This window comes from Zosterops lateralis (genome assembly GCF_965231275.1).
Source record: "Zosterops lateralis genome assembly, chromosome: 36".
NCBI lineage: Eukaryota > Metazoa > Chordata > Aves > Passeriformes > Zosteropidae > Zosterops > Zosterops lateralis.
The window spans coordinates 409,992-431,383 of NC_139796.1; the positions used below are offsets into that span (position 1 = coordinate 409,992).

The 21,392-nt window shown below is 50.8% G+C and overlaps 1 protein-coding gene across 2 annotated transcripts in view; it reads left to right on the forward strand.

The window, feature by feature from the left end:
* The window catches only part of DNM2 (dynamin 2), a 31,361-nt gene that overhangs the window by 3,026 nt on the left and 6,943 nt on the right, over window positions 1-21,392 (forward strand). Inside the window, exons 2-14 of one of the 2 annotated variants that reach the window (XM_083881872.1) lie at window positions 4,548-4,621; window positions 6,691-6,840; window positions 8,275-8,478; window positions 9,225-9,323; window positions 10,127-10,287; window positions 11,055-11,197; window positions 11,996-12,131; window positions 13,038-13,105; window positions 13,626-13,764; window positions 14,799-14,885; window positions 15,575-15,645; window positions 18,911-18,962; window positions 19,538-19,549. In XM_083881872.1, the coding sequence (XP_083737998.1) occupies window positions 4,548-4,621; window positions 6,691-6,840; window positions 8,275-8,478; window positions 9,225-9,323; window positions 10,127-10,287; window positions 11,055-11,197; window positions 11,996-12,131; window positions 13,038-13,105; window positions 13,626-13,764; window positions 14,799-14,885; window positions 15,575-15,645; window positions 18,911-18,962; window positions 19,538-19,549 (1,396 nt within the window). The remainder of the gene's footprint in view (window positions 1-4,547; window positions 4,622-6,690; window positions 6,841-8,274; window positions 8,479-9,224; window positions 9,324-10,126; window positions 10,288-11,054; window positions 11,198-11,995; window positions 12,132-13,037; window positions 13,106-13,625; window positions 13,765-14,798; window positions 14,886-15,574; window positions 15,646-18,910; window positions 18,963-19,537; window positions 19,550-21,392) is intronic. The other variant, XM_083881873.1, reaches the window with a different exon arrangement.

Consider the following 21,392-nt stretch of genomic DNA (forward strand, 5'->3'; position numbering starts at 1 on the left):
GGGATTTGATTTTTTGGGAAAAGCCCCGAGGGAGGAGCTGGGAGCAAACCCCGGGACTGTCCCCGGCCTTGGGGACAAAGGGGCCCTTTGTCACCTCCCCGGGGTGGGGGGGGACAGCCCCGGCCTCAATGGGGACATTGTGGGGACACTGTGGGGACACTGTGGGGACATTGAGGGGATTGAGGGGACACTGAGGGGACATTGAGGGGACACTGTGGGGACACTGTGGGGACACTGTGGGGACACTGTGGGGACACTGAGGGGACATTGAGGGGACACTATGGGGACACTGTGGGGACACTGAGGGGACACTGAGGGGACACTGTGGGGACACTGTGGGGACACTGTGGGGACATTGAGGGGACACTGTGGGGACACTGAGGGGACACTGTGGGGACACTGTGGGGACACTGTGGGGACACTGTGGGGACATTGAGGGGACACTGTGGGGACATTGAGGGGACATTGAGGGGACACTGTGGGGACACTGTGGGGACACTGTGGGGACATTGAGGGGACACTGAGGGGACACTGTGGGGACACTGTGGGGACACTGTGGGGACATTGAGGGGACACTGTGGGGACACTGTGGGGACACTGTGGGGACATTGAGGGGACACTGAGGGGACACTGTGGGGACACTGTGGGGACACTGTGGGGACATTGAGGGGACACTGTGGGGACACTGAGGGGACACTGTGGGGACACTGTGGGGACATTGAGGGGACACTGTGGGGACATTGAGGGGACACTGTGGGGACACTGAGGGGACACTGTGGGGACACTGTGGGGACATTGAGGGGACACTGTGGGGACACTGAGGGGACACTGTGGGGACACTGTGGGGACATTGTGGGGACACTGTGGGGACACTGAGGGGACACTGTGGGGACACTGTGGGGACATTGAGGGGACACTGAGGGGACACTGTGGGGACACTGTGGGGACACTGTGGGGACATTGAGGGGACACTGAGGGGACACTGTGGGGACATTGAGGGGACATTGAGGGGACATTGAGGGGACACTGTGGGGACATTGAGGGGACACTGAGGGGACACTGTGGGGACACTGTGGGGACACTGTGGGGACATTGAGGGGACACTGAGGGGACACTGTGGGGACATTGAGGGGACACTGTGGGGACACTGTGGGGACACTGAGGGGACACTGAGGGGACACTGTGGGGACACTGAGGGGACACTGAGGGGACACTGTGGGGACACTGTGGGGACATTGAGGGGACACTGAGGGGACACTGTGGGGACACTGTGGGGACACTGTGGGGACATTGAGGGGACACTGAGGGGACACTGTGGGGACACTGAGGGGACACTGTGGGGACACTGTGGGGACACTGTGGGGACATTGAGGGGACACTGAGGGGACACTGTGGGGACATTGAGGGGACACTGTGGGGACACTGTGGGGACATTGAGGGGACACTGTGGGGACACTGTGGGGACACTGAGGGGACACTGAGGGGACACTGTGGGGACACTGTGGGGACATTGAGGGGACACTGTGGGGACACTGTGGGGACACTGTGGGGACATTGAGGGGACACTGTGGGGACACTGTGGGGACACTGTGGGGACACTGAGGGGACACTGTGGGGACACTGTGGGGACACTGAGGGGACACTGTGGGGACACTGTGGGGACATTGAGGGGACACTGTGGGGACACTGTGGGGACATTGTGGGGACACTGAGGGGACACTGAGGGGACACTGTGGGGACACTGTGGGGACATTGAGGGGACACTGTGGGGACACTGTGGGGACACTGTGGGGACACTGAGGGGACACTGTGGGGACACTGTGGGGACACTGTGGGGACATTGAGGGGACACTGTGGGGACACTGTGGGGACACTGTGGGGACATTGAGGGGACACTGTGGGGACACTGTGGGGACACTGTGGGGACATTGAGGGGACACTGAGGGGACACTGTGGGGACACTGTGGGGACACCAGGCAGGGCCTGGAGCGGGGAGGGGGATCCTTGTGCTGCCCCTGGAGCTTCCCCTGAATTCCTGGGGGTCCCAAAAGTGGGGCTGGACCCCCTTGGGGGTTGTGGAGGGTCCCAAAAGTGGGGATGAGCCCCCTGGGGTTTGGGGGGTTTGGGGGGTTTGGGGTGGGAGGGGGGATTGAGCCCAAAGGGGAGTCCTGATCCCAAATCCTGGGGTTTGGTGGGGTGGGAGTGGGGTCAGGGATGGGGAATTGGGGTCAGAAATTGGGGTCAGGAATGGGAATTTGGGGTCAGGAAGGGGAATTGGGGTCAAGGATGGGAATTTGGGGTCAGGGGTGGGAATTGGGGGTCAGGGATGGGAATTGGGGGGTCAGGGGTGGGAATTGGGGGTCAGGAATGGAAAGGGAATTGTTGGGAAAATGGGAATTTGGTCAGGAATGGGAATTTTGTCTGGAATGGGGAGAGAATTGTTGGAAAATGGGAACTGGGGATGGGAACAGGATCAGACTGGGATGAACTGGGATGAACTGGGACCAGGATGAGCCAGGGATGGGACAGGAACAGGAGCAGGAAGAGGAGCAGGGACAGGAGCAGGGACAGGCTCAGGTGTGTCCCCACACCTTCCCCAGCCCTGGGGAGTTCCCAGCCCATTTCCCCACCCTCAGACCTTTGTCCCTTTGTCGTCCCTTTGTTGTCCCTTGTCACACCTGGCCAGGTGAGATGTGGCACATCCGGGGCTGTGACGTCCCTGGGGACTTCCCACGTCACTGGGATTGATCAGTGTCCCCGTCCTGCTGGGATTGGTCATATTGGGATTGATCAATGTCCCCGTCCTGCTGGGATTGATCCTGTTTGGATTGATCCTATTGGGATTGATCAATGTCCCCATCCTGCTGGGATTGGTTATATTGGGATTGATCCTGCTGGGATTGATCCTGCCGGGTTTTTCTCACTGTTTATTCCCCTTTTCTCGATGTTTATCCCCCTTTTCCCGAGGTTTATCTCCTTTCCCCTCCCATCCCTGCCCTGCCCGAGGTTTTTTTCCCTTTTCCCAAGGTTTTATTCCCCTTTTCTTGCCATTTATTCCCCTTTTCTTTCTGTTCATTCCCCTTTCCCCTCCTGGCCGGGTTTTTCTCTGTGTTTATTCTCCTTTTCCGGATGTTTATTCCCCTTTTCCTCCCAGCCCTGTCCTGGTCCCTCCTGCTCGTTCAGGAATTTGTTTTCCGGGATCATCTGGGGCCGGGGCTGGGGCTGTGCCAGGAGAGGTGACAAAAGTGACAAAGGTGACACTGGGGACACTCCTGTGACGTCAGGGCTGGGGCTGTGCCAGGAAAGGTGACACAGGTGACACTGAGGTGACACTGAGGTGACACTGAGGGGACACTGAGGTGACACTGAGGTGACACTGAGGGGACACTGAGGGGACACTGGGGACACTGAGGGGACACTGAGGTGACACTGAGGGGACACTGAGGGGACACTGAGGGGACACTGAGGGGACACTGGGGACACTGAGGTGACACTGAGGTGACACTGAGGGGACACTGAGGGGACACTGAGGGGACACTGAGGTGACACTGAGGTGACACTGAGGGGACACTGAGGTGACACTGAGGGGACACTGGGGACACTGAGGGGACACTGAGGGGACACTGAGGGGGCACTGGGGACACTGAGGTGACACTGAGGGGACACTGGGGACACTCCTGTGACGTCAGGGCTGGGGCTGTGCCAGGAAAGGTGACACAGGTGACACTGAGGGGACACTGGGGACACTGAGGGGACACAGGTGACAAAGGTGACACAGGTGACACTGAGGGGACACTCCTGTGACGTCAGGCCTGGGCCACTCCCTGGGCAAACCTGCCCCTTCCCAAACAGCTGGAAAATCCTTCCTGGCAGCTGGAAAATCCCTTCCTGAGAACTGTAAAAATTCCCTCTTGGGAGCTTTAAAATTTCCCTCTTGGGATTTGTAAAATTTCCCTCCTGGGACCTTTAAAAATTCCCAAATCTGGGACCTGAAAATTCTCTCCTGGGAGCTGAAAATTCCCAAATTTGGGACCTGAAAATTCTCTCCTGGGACCTGTAAATTCCCAAATTTGGGAGCTGTAAATTCCCTCCTGAGATCCCCCCCAGGGAGTTTTATTCCCACTTTTCCAGGCAGGATCCTCCCAAAATCTTGCAGGAATTCTGTGGGAAATCCTCCCAAAATTAAAATTAAAATTAAAATTAAAATTAAAAATAAAAAAGCTCCAGCAGTTATTTTTTTGGAGGGAATTTCCTGAGTGTCCTGTCCTGTCCCCCAGCAGGGATTGATCCCTGTGTTCCCTTCCCAGGGCTCTGCAGGGCTGGAGGAATAAATGAGATTAATTAATTACTTCATTAATTAATTGATTGACTCATTTTTTCATCCCTTGAAGGGATTTCTCCCCCTTTGGCTCTGGGGTTGTCACTGGTCTGACCCTTCCCAGGGCTCTGCAGGGCTGCAGGAATAAATAGGAATAATTAATCCATTAATTAGCTAATTAATTAATTAATTAACTCATTAATTGATTGATTTTTTATGTCCTTTTCAGGGATTTCCTCCCCCGTGGCTCCGGGATCGTCACTCGCCGGCCTCTGATCCTGCAGCTCATCTTCTCCAAGACAGGTACTGGGGAAACTGGGGGAAAAATGGGGAAAAACTGGGGGAAAAATGGGGAAAAACTGGGGAAAAATTCGGGAAAATTTGGGGAAAAATGGGGAATAAAATGGGGAAAAACTGGGAAAAAAATGGGGAAAAACTGGGGAAAAATTAGGGAAAATTTGGGGAAAAAATGGGGAAAAACTGGGAGGAAATGGGGAAAAATGGGTAATAAAATGGGGGAAAAATGGGAAAAACTGGAGATAAAATTGGAGAAAACTGGGGAAAAACTGGGGAAAACTGAGGAAAAACTGGTGAAAAAGTGAGGAAAGATAATTCCCTGTGCAGGGTTTGGCCCAGCAGCTCTGCCTCCCTCCCTCCCACGTTCCCAGTTTATCTCATTCCCACATTCCCACAGTCCCAGTTTATCACTTTCCCACATTCCCAGGATTTTCAGTTTCTCAGGGAAGGTCGGGGAGAGGCGAGGGAGGCTCAGCTGGGGCTGGGGAGGGTTTGTGTTCCCAGCCAGGGGAAATTCCTTTTCCCTTTTCCCCTTCCCTTCCCTTCCCTTCCCTTCCCTTCCCTTCCCTTCCCTTCCCTTCCCTTCCCTTCCCTTCCCTTCCCTTCCCTTCTCTCTTCTCCCTTTTCCCCCTTTTATTTATTTTCCCCCTTTTCTCCCTCCTTTTTTTCCCCCATTTTCCCCCCTTTTCCCCATTTTCCCTCCTTTTTTCCCCCTTTTCCCCCTCTTTTCCCCCTTCCCAATCTCCCAACCCTTTCCCTGTCTGTGTGTCCATCCCAGGGCCATCGATGGATCCTGGGGGTGAGGGAGGGTGGGGAAGGGCTGGGATGGGGTCAGGGGGAGGAGGAGGAGGGCTCTGGGGTGAGGATTGAGGGCTCTGGGAGGAAGATGAGGGTTCTGGGATGAGGATGAAGGCTCTGGAATGGATGCCAAGGGCTCTGGGATGAGGATTGAGGTGTCCAGGGTGAGGGATGGGGGCTCTGGGATGGTTGTAAAGGCTCTGGGATGAGGATTGAGGGGTCCAGGATGAGAATGAGGGCTCTGGGATCAGGATGAGGTGTCCAGGATGGGGATTGAGGGGTCCAGGATGGTTGATGAGGGTTCTGGGATCAGGGATGAAGACTCTGGAATGAGGATGAAGATTCTGGGATGAAGATAAGATGTCCAGGATGAGGAATGGGGGCTCTGGGATGGATGATAAAGGCTCTGGGATGAGGATTGAGGTGTCCAGGCTGGTTGATGAAGGCTCTGGGATGATGATGAAGGCTCTGGGGTGGTTAATGAGGTGTCCAGGATAAGGATTGAGGTGTCCAGGGTGAAGAATGAGGGCTCTGGGATGAGGATGAGGTGTCCAGGCTGGTTCATGAGGGCTCTGGGATGATGATGAAGGCTCTGGGATCAGGGATAAGGGCTCTGGGATGAAGACAAGGTGTCCAGGATGAGGACTGAGGTGTCCAGGCTGGTTGATGAAGGCTCTGGGATGGTTGATAAAGGCTCTGGGGTGGTTGATGAGGTGTCCAGGATGAGGGTTGAGGTGTCCAGGCCAGTCCCAGCCCTCAGGGCAGGCAGGGCCAAGTTCCCCCCGTGCCCAGACTCAGCAAAGGCGGAAGGAAATTGCCCAACCCCGGCTGGGCTGTGACACCCAGAGGTGTCGAAATCCATTTCCTGGGGCTCCAAATCCATTTCCTGGGGGACTGTGGGGTCCAGGGACGCCTCTGCCTGTTCCCAAAATACCCAATCCCCAAAATCCCCAATCCCAAAATCCCCAATCCTGTTCCCAAAATCCCCAAAATCCACAGTCCCAAAATCCTCAGTCCCAAAATCTCCAATCCCACTCCCCAGAATCCCATTATCCCATTCCCACCCCCTAAAATCCCCAATCCCACTCCCCTAAACCTCAATCCCACTCCCCAAATCCCCATTTCCACCCCCCAAAACCCCATTCCCTGTTCCCCAAACCCCAATCCCACCCCCCAAAATCCCATTCCCACCCCCAAACCCCATTCCCACCCCCCAAAATCCCATTCCCACCCCCCAAACCCCATTCCCACCCCCCAAAATCCCATTTTCCCCCCAGAATACGCGGAGTTCCTGCACTGCAAGTCGCGCAAGTTCACGGACTTTGACGAGGTGCGGCAGGAGATCGAGGCCGAGACCGACCGAGTGACGGGAACCAACAAGGGCATCTCCCCCGTGCCCATCAACCTCAGGGTCTACTCCCCGCATGGTGAGGGGGGAAACTCTGGGAAAATCTTGGGAAAATTGTGGGAAAAACTCAGGAAAAAATCAGGAAAATCTGCAGGAAAATTCTGGGAAAAACCCAGGAAAACATCAGGAAAATCCTGGGAAATCTGCAGGGAAATTGTGGGAAAAATTCTGGGAAAATTGTGGGGGAAATCCTGGGAAAAACCCAGGAAAACATCAAGAAAATCTGCAGGGAAATCGAGGGAAAATCATGGGAAAAATCCTGGGAAAATTGTGGGGAAAATCCTGGGAAAAACCCAGGAAAACATCAAGAAAATCTGCAGGGAAATCCCTGGGAAAACTGCAGGGAAATCCTGGAAAACTCCTGGGGAAAATCCTGGTTGATAAAGGATAATATTCCCTGGTTCAATTCTGGGAAAATCCTGGGAAAAATGAGGGAAAATTCTGGAAAAAACCTGGGAAAGCTGTGGGATCCCCCAGAGGGACAATTGGGATCCCCCAGAGGGAGGATCAGGCTCAGGACCCCCCCAGGATCAGTCTCAGCCCCCCAGGATCAGTCTCAGCCCCCCCAGAAGGAGGATCAGGCTCAGGACCCCCCAGAAGGAGGATCAGGCTCAGGACCCCCAGGATCACAGGACCCCCAGGATCAGTCTCAGCCCCCCAGGATCAGTCTCAGGCCCCCCAGAAGGAGGATCAGGCTCAGGACCCCCAGGATCACAGGACCCCCAGGATCAGTCTCAGCCCCCCAGGATCAGTCTCAGGCCCCCCAGAAGGAGGATCAGGCTCAGGACCCCCAGAAGGAGGATCAGGCTCAGCCCCCCCAGGATCAGTCTCAACCCCCCCAGGATCAGTCTCAGCCCCCCCAGGATCAGTCTCAGCCCCCCCAGGATCAGTCTCAGGCCCCCCAGAAGGAGGATCAGGCTCAGGACCCCCAGGATCACAGGACCCCCAGGATCAGTCTCAGCCCCCCAGGATCAGTCTCAGGCCCCCCAGAAGGAGGATCAGGCTCAGGACCCCCAGAAGGAGGATCAGGCTCAGCCCCCCCAGGATCAGTCTCAACCCCCCCAGGATCAGTCTCAGCCCCCCCAGGATCAGTCTCAGCCCCCCCAGGATCAGTCTCAGGACCCCCCAGAAGGAGGATCAGGCTCAGGACCCCCAGGATCAGTCTCAGGACCCCCCAGGATCAGTCTCAGGACCCCCCAGAAGGAGGATCAGGCTCAGGACCCCCAGGATCAGTCTCAGCCCCCCCAGGATCAGTCTCAGCCCCCCAGGATCAGTCTCAGCCCCCCAGGATCAGTCTCAGGACCCCCCAGAAGGAGGATCAGGCTCAGGACCCCCAGGATCAGTCTCAGCCCCCCAGGATCAGTCTCAGGACCCCCAGGATCAGTCTCAGGACCCCCCAGAAGGAGGATCAGTCTCAGCCCCCCAGGTAACCCCCGTCCCCATGTCCCCACAGTGCTGAACCTGACCCTGATCGACCTGCCCGGGATCACCAAGGTGCCCGTGGGGGACCAGCCCCAGGACATCGAGTTCCAGATCCGGGACATGATCCTGCAGTTCATCAGCCGCGAGAGCAGCCTCATCCTGGCCGTGACCCCGGCCAACATGGACCTGGCCAACTCTGACGCCCTCAAAATGGCCAAGGAGGTGGATCCGCAGGGTGAGGGGACAGGGAGTTATCTGGGATTGGGGTTTCCTAAATTCCTGAGCCTCTTTTTCCATGTTTTTATCATCATCATCCTTGTCATCATCATCCTCGTCCTTGTCCCGTCTTGTTTTGGTTCTGGGCGGCTCAGATTGTTAAAATCCATTTTTTTTTCAGGCATTATAGCAGAGATTATGGCAAAGGTTTATTGGAAATCGGGGTTTTTTTCAGGAATTGTAGTAAATATTTATTGAAAAAAAAAATGGTTCTTCAGGTGTTACAGCAGAAATTTTTTGGAAAACTTATTGGAAAACTTTATTGGAAAATTTATTGGAGGTTGTTTCAGGCATTATGGCAAAGGTTTATTGAGAGACAACGTTCTTGGGCCATTATAGCAGAGATGATGGCAAAGGTTTATTGAAAAACAGGGGGTTTTAGGCATTGTATTAAATATTTATTGAAAGAAAGGTTTCTTCAGGTGTTCTAGCAGAGACTATGGCAAAGATTTATTGGAAAAACAAAGTTATTTCAGGTATTTGGTGTTGATTTGGGATTTTGGGGTTAACCCTTGTCTCCCCAGGGCTGAGGACCAATCTGGGATCAATTTGGGATTGATTTGGGGTTGATCTGGGTTAACCCTTGTCTCCCCAGGGCTGGGATTGATTTGGGTTAACCCTTGTCTCCCCAGGCCTGGCTGGGATCGATTTGGGATCAATTTGGGATCGATCTGGGATTGATTGGGTTAACCCTTGTCTCCCCAGGGCTCAGGACCATCGGGGTGATCACCAAGCTGGACCTGATGGACGAGGGCACCGACGCCCGGGACGTGCTGGAGAACAAACTGCTGCCCCTCAGGAGAGGTGGGGCCTGGGGGTCCCTGTGTCCCCTGTGTCACCCTGGGTGTCCCCTCTGTCCCCCTGGGGTCACTCTGTGTCCTCCTTGGGTCACTCTGTTTGTTCCCTGTATCACCCTCAGGTCACTCTGTGTCCCTCTGGGGTCACTCTGTGTGTCCTGTGTGCCTTGTGTCCCCTGGGGTCACTGCATCTGTCCCCTGTGTCACCTTCAGGTCACTCTGTGTGTCCCCTGAGGTCACTGTGTGTGTTCCCTGCCCTGTATCCTTCCCTGGCTCTCTCCATGTCCCCTGTGTCCCACTCAGGTCACTTCACGTCCTCTCGTGTCCCCCTCACCCTGTGCTGTCCCCTCCTGTCCCCTCTGTCCCAGGTTATATCAGCGTGGTGACCTGCAGCCAGAAGGACATCGATGGCCGCAAGGACATGTCCCCTGTGTCCCCTGTGTCCCTGTGTCCCCTGATGTCCCCGTGCTCTCTCCCCAGGCTATATCGGTGTCGTTAACCGCAGCCAGAAGGACATAGACGGCCGGAAGGACATGTCCCCTGTGTCACTCACACTCTGACATGTCCCCTGATGTCCCCATTGTCCCCACACAGGCTATATTGGTGTCGTTAACCGCAGCCAGAAGGACATAGACGGACGGAAGGACATGTCCCCTGTGTCCCTGTGTCCCCTGAGGTGTCCCCTTTGTCCCCCCAGGCTATATCGGGGTCGTTAACCGCAGCCAGAAGGACATCGACGGACGGAAGGACATGTCCCCTGTGTCCCCTGTGTCCCCTGTGTCCCCTGATGTCCCCCTGCTCTCTCCCCAGGGTACATTGGCGTGGTGAACCGCAGCCAGAAGGACATCGACGGACGGAAGGACATCCGCGCGGCGCTGGCGGCAGAGAGGAAGTTTTTCCTGTCGCACCCGGCGTATCGACACATGGCCGAGCGCATGGGCACCCCCCACCTGCAGCGGGTGCTCAACCAGGTGAGCCTGGGCTTACCTGAGCTTTTCCTGAGTGGGAAATTGGAGTTTTCTGGTCCTTTTTTCTAATCCCTTTTTGCCTTTAAAATAAGAGTTTTGTGGGTTCACTTTCTGACTGGAAAAATCTGATTTTTCTGCCCTTTCCCAACCCCTTTGTGCTTGGAAATGCTGATTTTTTTTAATTTTTTTTTTTTTTGCCCCTTCCCAACCCTTTCCTGACTGGAAAAAATGGAGTTTTCCAGGTTCTCTTCCTGCTCCATTCCTGCCTGGAAAAATCTGAATTTTCTGGCCTCCATTCCTGCCTGGAAAATCAGATTTTTTCCACCCTTTCCCAACCCATTCCTGCCTGGAAAAATAGAGTTTTCTGGTTTCTATTCCTGCCTGGAAAATCCAATTTTTTCCATCTTTTCCCACCCCATTCCTGCTTGGAAAAATCTGGTTTTTTCTGCCCTTTTCCCACCTGAAAAATCCAATTATTTTTCTGCCCTTTCCCACCTGGAAAATCAGATTTTTTCACCTTTTCCCACCTGGAAAATCAGATTTTTTCCTGCCTTTTCCCACCTGAAAAATCCAATTATTTTTCTGCCCTTTCCCACCTGGAAAATCAGATTTTTTCTGCCCTTTCCCACCTGAAAAATCCGATTTTTCCCACCCCATTCCTACCTGAAAAATCTGATTTTTTCAACCCTTTCCCACCTAGAAAAAGGGATTTTTTGGGGGATTTTTTGGGGCGTCCCAGGTGATTTTTTTAACCCCTTCATGCCCTGCAGCAACTGACCAACCACATCCGGGAGTCTCTGCCCCAGCTGAGGAGCAAATTGCAGAGTCAGCTCCTCTCCCTGGAGAAGGACGTGGAGGAGTTTAAAAACTTCAGGCCCGACGATCCCGCCAGGAAAACCAAAGCTCTGCTGCAGTACGTCTTTGTTAGGGGAAAAAAATGGGGGTTTTTTAGGAAAAAAATGGGATTTTTTTAGGGAAAAAATGGGGTTTTTTAAGGGAAAAAAATTGGGTTTTTTAAGGAGAAAATCTGAATTTTTTAAAAGAAAAAAATTGGAGTTTTTCAGGAGAAAAATGCGATTTTTTAGGGGAAAATTTGGATTTTTTGGGGGGGAAAAGGGAATTTTTTAGGAGAAAAGTGGGATTTTTTTTGGAAAAAAAATGGGATTTTTTTAGGGAAAAAAATAGGGGTTTTTTAGGGGAAAAAAATGGGGAGTTTTTAGGGGAAAATGAGTTTTTTAGGGGAAATAATTTTTGGATGGATTTTTTTAAAGGAACAAATGGGATTTTTTAGGGAGGAAAAGTGGGATTTTTAGGGAAAAAAGGGGATTTTTTAAGGAAAAATGGGATTTTTCAGGATAAAAATGGGATTTTTTTAAGGAAAAAAATGGGATTTTTTTAGGAGAAAAAAATGGGATTTTTTTAGGAGAAAAAAATGGGATTTTTTTCAAGAAAAAAAGGGGGTTTTCGGGAAAAAAATTGAATTTTTTTAGGGGGAAATTGGATTTTTTTTAGGGAAAAAGGGGATTTTTCAGGGAAAAAAGGGATTTTTAGGAAAAAAAAGGGATTTTTTACGGGAAAAAAGGATTTTTAGGAAAAAAAAAGGATTTTTTTAGGGAAAAAAGGGATTTTTTTAGGGAAAAAAAAGGGATTTTTTACGGGAAAAAAGTGGGATTTTGAGGAGAAAAGCTGAATTCCCCCTGTCTGTCCCCAGGATGGTGCAGCAGTTCGGGGTGGATTTCGAGAAGAGGATCGAGGGCTCCGGGGACCAGGTGGACACTCTGGAGCTCTCGGGGGGCGCCCGGATCAACAGGATCTTCCACGAGAGGTTCCCCTTCGAGCTCGTCAAGGTCAGGCCTGGGGGGCCTGGTGGTCACAGTGATCTCATTGATCCCAGTGATCACATTGATCCCAGTGAGCACATTGATCACAGTGATCTCATCGATCCCAGTGATCTCATTGATCACAGTGATCCCATTGATCACAGTGATCTCATTGATCACAGTGATCACAGTGATCCCAGTGATCCCAGTGATCCCATTGATCACAGTGAGCCCATTGATCACAGTGATCCCATTGATCACATTGATCACAGTGATCCCAGTGATCCCATTGATCACAGTGATCCCATTGATTTCATTGATCACAGTGATCCCAGTGATCCCATTGATCCAGGTGCTGATCCCAGTGAGCCCATTGATCACAGTGATCCCATTGAGCCCAGTGATCACAGTGAGCCCATTGATCACAGTGATTTCATTGATCACAGTGATCCCAGTGATCCAGTTGCTGATCCCATTGATCCCAGAAATCCCATTGATCCTGCTGATCCCGTTGATCCCATTGAGCCCAGTGATCCAATTGATCCCAGTGATCCCATTGGTCCCATTTATTCCATTGATCCCAGTGATCCCATTGAGCCCATTGATCCCAGTGATCCCAGTAATCCCATTGATCATATTGATCACAGTGATCCCATTCCCATTGATCCAGGTATTGATCCCATTGATCCTGATGATCCCATTGATCCCCTGGATCCATGTCCTTATCCCATTGATCCCATTGATCCCGGTGCTGATCCCATTGATCCAGGTGCTGATCCCATTCCTGTGGTCCCATAAACCCTCCAGGTGTGGGGTGGACAGGAGGGAGCAGCCCTTGGCTGGACCCTGGGATGGGGCAGTGGGACAGCCCTGATTGATCCCTGATTGATCCCTGATTGGTCCCTGACTGATCCCTGGCTCTGTTTCCCACAGATGGAGTTTGACGAGAAGGATCTGAGGCGGGAGATCAGCTACGCCATCAAAAACATCCACGGGGTGAGGCAAGTACAGAGCCCTGGGCAGAGACCCCAGACCCCAAACCCCAAACCCTGCCCTGGACAGAGACCCCAGACCCCAAACCCTGCCCTGGACAGAGACCCCAGACCCCAAACCCCAAACCCTGCCCTGGACAGAGACCCCAGACCCCAAATCCCAAACCCCAAACCCTGTCCTGTACACAGATCCCAGACCCCAAACCCTGCCCAGTGACCCCACTGACCCCTGTGTGACCCCTGTGACCCCTCAATGACCCCTCTGTCCCCTGTGTCCCCCCTGTGCAGGACAGGCCTGTTCACCCCTGACCCCACTGACCCCTCACTGACCCCACTGACCCCTGTGTGACCCCACTGACCCCCCTGTGACCCCTGTGTGACCCCTGTGACCCCACTGACCCCTCACTGACCCCTGTGTGACCCCTGTGACCCCACTGACCCCTCACTGACCCCTGTGTGACCCCTGTGACCCCACTGACCCCTGTGTGACCCCTGTGTGACCCCTGTGACCCCTGTGACCCCTCCCCAGGACAGGCCTGTTCACCCCCGACCTGGCGTTCGAGGCCATCGTGAAGAAACAGGTGGTGAAGCTGAAGGAGCCGTGTCTGAAATGTGTGGACCTGGTGATCCAGGAGCTGATCAACACCGTGCGCCAGTGCACCAGCAAGGTATGGACCAGTATAAACCAGTATAAACCAGTATAAACCAGTATAAACCAGTGACAGGGGCTGATCAACACCGTGCGCCAGTGCACCAGCAAGGTATGGCCAGTATAAACCAGTATAAACCAGTATAAACCAGTGACAGGAGCTGATCAACACCGTGCGCCAGTGCACCAGCAAGGTATGGACCAGTATAGACCAGTATAAACCAGTATAGACCAGTATAAACCAGTATAGACCAGTATAAACCAGTATAAACCAGTATAAACCAGTATAAACCAGTGACAGGAGCTGATCAACACCGTGCGCCAGTGCACCAGTAAGGTATGGACCAGTATAAACCAGTATAAACCAGTATAGACCAGTGACAGGGGCTGATCAACACCCAGTGCACCAGTAAGGTACTGATTAAACCAGTATAAACCAGTATAAACCAGTATAAACCAGTAACAGGGGCTGATCAACACCGTGCACCAGTGCACCAGTAAGGTATGGACCAGTATAAACCAGTATAGACCAGTATAAACCAGTATAAACCAGTATAGACCAGTATAAACCAGTATAAACCAGTGACAGGGGCTGATCAACACCCAGTGCACCACTAAAGTACCTCCCAGTTAAACCAGTTACACCAGTAAAAACAGGGACTGGTCAGCCCAGTAAAACCAGTGAGGGATTTGGTTGGAATTCGGTTGGATTTACTGGGATTTGGTTACAGTTTACTGGGATTTGATGGGATTTACTGGGATTTGGTTGGGATCTTCCTGGATTTTGTTGGGATTTTATAGGATTTTTTGGGATTTTATGGGATTTTATAGGATTTGGTTGGGATTTTTTTGTGATCCGGTGGGATTTGGTTGGGATTTTATAGGATTTTGTTGGGATTTGCCGGGATTTTGATGGGATTTAATGGGATTTTATAGGATTTTGTTGGATTTTTTTTGGATTTTACAGTATTTGGTCAGGATTTTTTGGGGATTTTGTCCCCTGGAGCTCCTCTCTATTCCCCACCCCTCATTTCTCCCCATTTCTCCCCCCAGCTGAGCTCGTACCCGCGGCTGCGCGAGGAGACCGAGCGAATCGTCACCACCCACATCCGGGAGAGGGAGGGCAGGACCAAGGACCAGGTCAGCTCCTCCTGTCCTAAACCCCAAAATCCAACAATTCCCCCTTCCCTGATCCCTCAGCCCCCTTTTTTCCCCTTTTTCCCATTTTTTTCTCCCTTTTCCCCCCTATTTTTCCCTTTTTTTTTTCCTTTTTTTTCCATTTTTTCCCCATTTTTCCCCCATTTTCCGCCATTTTTTTACCATTTTCCCTCCATTTTTTCCCACTTTATCCCCTGTTTTTTCTCCATTTTCCCCCCATTTTTTCTCATTTTTCCCTATTTTTCCCCATTCTTTTCCCTCGTTTTTTCCCCCATTCTTTCCCTTTTTTTCTCAGTCTTTTCTCATTTCCCCCCCATTTCCCCCCCATTTCCCCCCCATTACTCCCCCATTATTTCCCCCCTTTTTTCCCCCCATTTCCCCCCCATTTCCCCCCATTTTTCCCCATTTTCCCCCATTCTTTTCCCCCTTTTTTCCCCCTTTTCCCCCCCTTTTTCCCCCCCTGCTTTCCCCCTTTTTCCCCCTTTTTCCCCCTTTTTTCCCTCATTTTCCCCCCATTCCTCCCCCCATTATTTCCCCATTCTTTTCCCCATTTTCCCCCATTTCCCCCCATTTTTCCCCTTTTTTTTCCTCCTTTTTCCCCCCCATTTTTCCCCATTTTTTATCCATTTTTCCGCATTTATTTTTTCCCATTTTCTCCCATCTTTCCCCAGATCCTGCTGCTCATTGACATCGAGCTCTCCTACATCAACACCAACCACGAGGATTTCATCGGCTTCGCCAAGTGAGTCCTTTGTGTCCCCAGGGGGAGGGAAAAAATCCCAAATTTGGGGGAAAAAATCCAACATTCCTCACCCTGGGAGAAAAAATTCCCCAAATTTTCTCACTCTGGGGAGGAAAAATCCCAGATTTCTCACCTTGGAGGAAAAAATTCCCAGATTTTCTCACCCTGAGGGAAAAATTCCCCAAATTTTCTCACCCTGGGGGAAAAAATTGTCACATTTCTCACCTGGGGGAAAAAAATTCCCACCTGGGGGAAAAAAATCTGCAAATTTTCTCACCCTGGGGGGAAAAAAATTCCCATTTTTCCCAGCTGGGGGAATCCTGGAATCTCCCCCATCCCACCTCTGGTTCCCTCAGGTTTGGGATGAGGAATTTTGGGGGGATTTTGGTGATTTTGGGGCTGTTTGGAGCTGTCACAGGAGGATTCTCTCCCTCCCTGGTGTTTTCCAGCCCCAAAAACCTTCAGGAAAATCCCAAATTCCAGCTCAGGGTTCCTGGAGCCCCCGAGCCCCTTCTGCTCCTTCAGTTCCCCCTGGGTTTGGTTTTGCTTTTATTTTCCCCTTTTATTTTTCTTTTTTTCCCCCCCCCTTTTTTTTTTTTTTTCCCTTTTTTTTTCTTCCTTTTTCTTTTCTTTTCTTTTCTTTTTTTTTTTTTTTTTTTTTTTTTTTTTTTTTTTTTTTCTTTTTTCCCCTTTTTTCCTCTCTCTTCCTCCTTTTTCTCTCTCTCTGTTCTCCCGGGGCTGGTCCCTCCTGGTGCTCTGCTGTTCCCCCTGGGATCCTCCTCCTCCTCTCTCTGTCTCTGGACTCTCCTGCCCCAGTTGTTTCACTGAGCAGCACGCGGCCGCAGGGTGGGTAACGGGGCCTTTCCTTTTTATTTTTCCTTTTCCCTTTTCCCTTTTTTCCCTTTTTTCCTTTTCCCTTTCCCTCTTTTCCTTTTCTCCCTTTCCCTTTTCCTTTTTATTTTCCTTTTTATTTTCCTTTTCTTTTTCCTTTTCCTTTTTTCTTTTTCCTTTTTCTTTCCTTTTCCCCTTTGCTTTTCCCTTTTCCCTTTTCCCTTTTCTCTTCCCCTTTCCCCCTTCCCCTTTTCCTTTTCCCTTTCCCCTTTTTCTCCTTTCCTTTTCTTTTTCCTTTTTCCCTTTTCCTTTACCTTTTTCCCCTTTTCCTTTTCCCCCTTTCCCTTTTCCTTTTTCCTTTTCATTTTCTTTTTCTTTCCCCTTTCCCTTTCCCCCTTGTCCTTTTCCCTTTTCCCTTTTCCCTTTTCCTCTTCCCTTTTCCCCTTTTCCCTTTTCCATTTCCCTTTCCCCTTTTCCCTTTTCCATTTCCCTTTTCCCTTTCCCCTTTCCCCTTTCCCGTTTCCCCTTTTCCCTTTTCCCTTTTCCTTTGTATTTGGGGTCCTGGAGCTTTTCCTCCCAGTTTGGGTTTGGGGTCCTGGAGCTTTTCCTTTGGATTTGGGATCCTGGAACTTCTTTGGGTTTGGGATCCTGGAGCTTCTCCCAGTTCAGTTTTGAGTTTGGGATCTCCTGGAGCTTCTTTGGGTTTGGGGTCCTGGAGCTTTTTCTTTGGGTCTGGGAGTTCAGCCTTGGATTTGGGGTCCTGGAGCTTTTCCTCTGGGTTTGGGATTAGGGAATTTCTCCTCCCAGTCCAGCTGGGGCTCACCCAGCCCAGCCATGGCCAGGGATCCTGTTGGGCTCAGGGATTGGTTCCCTAAATCCCCCAAATCCTGCATGGCCACGGATGGTTTTGGGCTCAGGGACTGGTTCCCCAAATCCCCCAAATCCTGCATGGCCAGGGATGGGTTTGGGGTCAGGGATTGGTTCCCCAAATCCCCCAAATCCTGCATGGCCAGGGATGGGTTTGGGGTCAGGGACTGGTTCCCCAAATCCCCCAAATCCTGCATGGCCAGGGATGGGTTTGGGGTCAGAGATCCTATTGGGATCAGGCATTATCCAGGGATTGTTTTTGGGCTCAGGGAATCATTTTGGGCTCAGGGATTTCCCAGGGATTGTTTTGGGCTCAGGGACAGTTTTGGGCTCAGGGATCATTTTGGGCCCAGGGATTGTTTTGGGAATCAGGGATCATTTTGGGGTCAGGGATCCTTTTGGGCTCGGGGATTGTTTTGGGATTGTTTTGGGCTCAGGGATTGTTTGGGGCTCAGGAATTGCCCAGGGACTGTTTTGGGGTCAGAGATTGTCCAGGGATTGTTTTGGGCCCAGGGATTTCCCAGGGATCATTTTGGGCTCAGGGACAGTTTTGGGGTGAGGGATTTCCCAGGGACAGTTTTGGGGTGAGGGATTGTTTTGGGATCCTGTCGGTCTCAGGGATCTCCCAGTGACAGTTTTGGGGTGGGGGTCCCTCCCCAGCCCCCCGCCCATGTCTGGGCTCTCCCGGGGGGGTTTTAACTCCTCTCCCGGCTTTTGTTCCGGTTCCTGCTCGCGGCTCCTCCGGGTGCTCAGGAAGGACAGGTAGATCCTCCCCCGGTGCTCCCCAATCCTGACCCCAAATGGGGGGATTTGGGGGCTCCTGGAGCTCCTGGTGCTCGGGACCCCCCCCCGGGACCTTTGGGGATTTTCCTTTTGGGGATTTTCCTTTTGGGGTTTTTCCTTTTGGGGTCTGTCCTGGGAATTCCCATCCTGAGGGGAGATCCTGGTGTTCCCCCCAACCCTCAAACTTCTCCTCCCTCTTCCTCTCCTAAAAATTCCTCTTTTTTTGCCTTTTTTCCCCCCTTTTTCCTTCCCTTTTTTCTCCCTTTTTTTACCCCCTTTTTTCCCATTTTTCCCCCATTATTTTCCCATTTTTTTCCAATTTTTCCCATTTTATTCCCCCATTTTTTCTCTTTTTTTTCCCCTTTTCCCCCCATTATTTTCCCAAATTTTCCCCTTTTTTTCCCCATTTATTTCCCTTTTCCCCCCTTTTCCCTCCATTTTTACCTATTTCCCCCATCTTTCCTCCATTTTTCCCCAATTTTTTCTGATTTTTCCCCAATTTTTCCCCCATTTCCCCCCCATTTTCCCCCAATTTTTTCTCCATTTTTCCCCATTTTTTCCCAATTTTTTCCCAATTTTTTCCCAATTTTTTTCTCCATTTTTTCCCAATTTTTCCCAAATTTTCCCCCATTTTTCCTCCATTTTTCCCCCCTTTTCCCCCCATTTTTTCCCCATTTTTTCCCCATTTTCCCCCCAATTTTTCCCCATTTTCCCCCCATTCTTTCCCCCATTTTTCCCCTTTTTTTTCCATCTTTTCTCAATTTTTTTCCCCATTTTTCCCCAGTGCCCAGCAGAGGAACACCCAGATCAACAAGAAGAGAGCGATTCCCAACCAGGTACAGCTGCAATTCCTCCTCCCAAAATCCCCCATAAAACCCCCAAAAAATTCCAAAATTCTGAATTTCTTTGAAAAAAAAATTCCAAAATTCTGATTTTTTTTTTCAAAAAAAATCCAAAATTCTGAATTTTTTTCAAAAAAAATTCCAAAATTCTGCATTTTTTGGAAAAAAAATCCAAACTTCTGGGGGGGCAGAGTTGGGAATTTGGGAATTCCCACCTGGAACCACCAAAATTTGGGCCCAAACTGGGAATTTCAGCCCCTGGGAGAGGGTGGGATGGTTTTTTTTCCCCCTAAAATCCAAAAAAAAAAGGGAATTTTGGGCTGAGCTCGAGGGAATTAACACTGGGAATGATCATTAATTGCATGTCATTGCTTTTGTTTTTTTCCTGCATTTTTTCTGCTTTTTTTCTGATTTTTTCTGAATTTTTCTGCTTTTTTCCTCCCTTTTTTTGCGCTTTTTGCTCTTGGCTGTAATTTCATTTCCTTCCCTTTTTTCCATCTCCTTTTCCTGCTTTTTTTTGGCTTTTTTTTTGTCTTTTTTTCCCCCTTTTTAATTTTGTGCATCTCAAGGGGGAGATCCTGGTAAGTACCAACGGGGTGGGAAGTGCTGGGGCAGCAAAAATACCAAAAAATACCCCAAAAATACCCCCAAAACCCACCAAAATATCTCCCAAAAATCTCCCAAAAAATCTCCCAAAATCCTCAAAAAAAAAAAAACTCTCAAATCTCCCAAAAATCCTCCAAAAAAAACCCAAAAATCCACAAAAAAAAAAAAAAAAAAACCACCAGAAATCCACCAAAAAAAAAAATCCCCCAAAAATATCTCAAAAAAATCTCCCAAAATCCTCAAAAAAACCCTCAAAAATCTCCCCGAAATCCACAAAAATCCCCCCAAAAAATCCCCCCAAATCCCTCCCCAAAATCCTCCAAAAAATCTCCCAGAAATACAAAAAAAAAATTCTCCAAAAAATCTCCCTTTTATTAATCCTTTTATTCCTCCCAAAATCTGGATTTGGTGATGAAAAATCCGGGTTTTTTTTTCCTCCCAAAATTTGGAGAATTTTGTGGGAATTTTGGGGAATTTTTGGAGGAATTTTTTGAGGATTATTTTGGGAATTTTGGGGATTTTGGGGGGGATTTTTTTGGGAATTATTTTGGGAATTTTGGGCATTTTGGGGGTTCCTGGCAGGGCTGTTCCCTCATTGGGGTTGGGAGGGGAGGGGGGAGAGTTGGGAATTGGGGATGGGAAGGAAACCCCCACAGAGCCCCAAAAATCCCCCAAAATTATCCCAAAAATCCCCCAAAATTATCCCAAATTTTCCCCAAAATTATCCCAAATTTCCTCCAAAATTGTCCCAAATTTTCTCCAAAATTGTCCCAAATTTTCACCAAAATTATCCCAAATTTTCTCCAAAAAATATCCCAAATTTCCACCAAAATTATCCCGAATTTCCCCTTTAATTCCCATTTTTCCCCTTTAATTCCCATTTAACTCTTTAATTCCCACTTTTTCCCCTTTAATTCCTTTAAACCCCTTTTGGGATTTTGGGGTCCAGCCCAGGAAGGTCCTGGCTGGGAATGGGGCTCTGGGGGGTGAAATCCTTTTTCCCTGATCCCAAAATTCCCAAATTTCTCCGGCCTGGGGCTGTGGCTTTGCTTCCCCCTCACCCCAAAATCCCCAAAATCCCCAAAATCCCCAAAATCCCCAAAATCCTGGGGTTTGTCCTGGGGGTCTGTCCTGGCTCCTCGTTTGGGGAATGGGAACAATCCCAATTCCAGACTGGGAAATGGGAATTATCCAAATTTCTCCATGGGAATAATCCCAATTCCAGCCCTGGGAATGATCCCAGGAATTCCCAGGGAAAATTAAAATTATCCCAATTCCAGACTGGGAAATGGGAATAATCCCAGTCCCAGACTGGGAGGGATCCCAGGAATTCCCTGGGGAAAATGGGAATAATCCCAATTTCTTCCTGGGAAATGGGAACGATCCAAATCCCGGCCTGGGAGGATCCCAGAGGATCCCAGAGGATCCCAGAGGGTCCCAGAGGAGCCAGGACAGCCCCGTGTCTCACCCGGCTCTGCCCCTGCTGACCCCACTAACCCGGGGGGGTAAAGGGGTGGGATCCACCAGGGTTTGGGATCCCCCCAGTGGCCAGATCCCTTACCTGGATCCAGGTGATCCAGCAGGGCTGGCTGACTATCCTCTGGGCTCCTCTGGGCTCTGGTGGGGTTTGGGATGCTCTGGGACCCCCTGGGTTCTGGGATCTGTTGGGATTTGGGACCCCCTGGGCTCTGTTGGGACCCCCTGGGGTTTGGGATCCCCTGGGCTCTGTCTGATCCCCCCAGGGTGACCAGATCCCCCCTGTTTACCTGGCCCCAGGTGATCCGGCAGGGCTGGCCCCCCATCCCCTGGGTTGTGTTG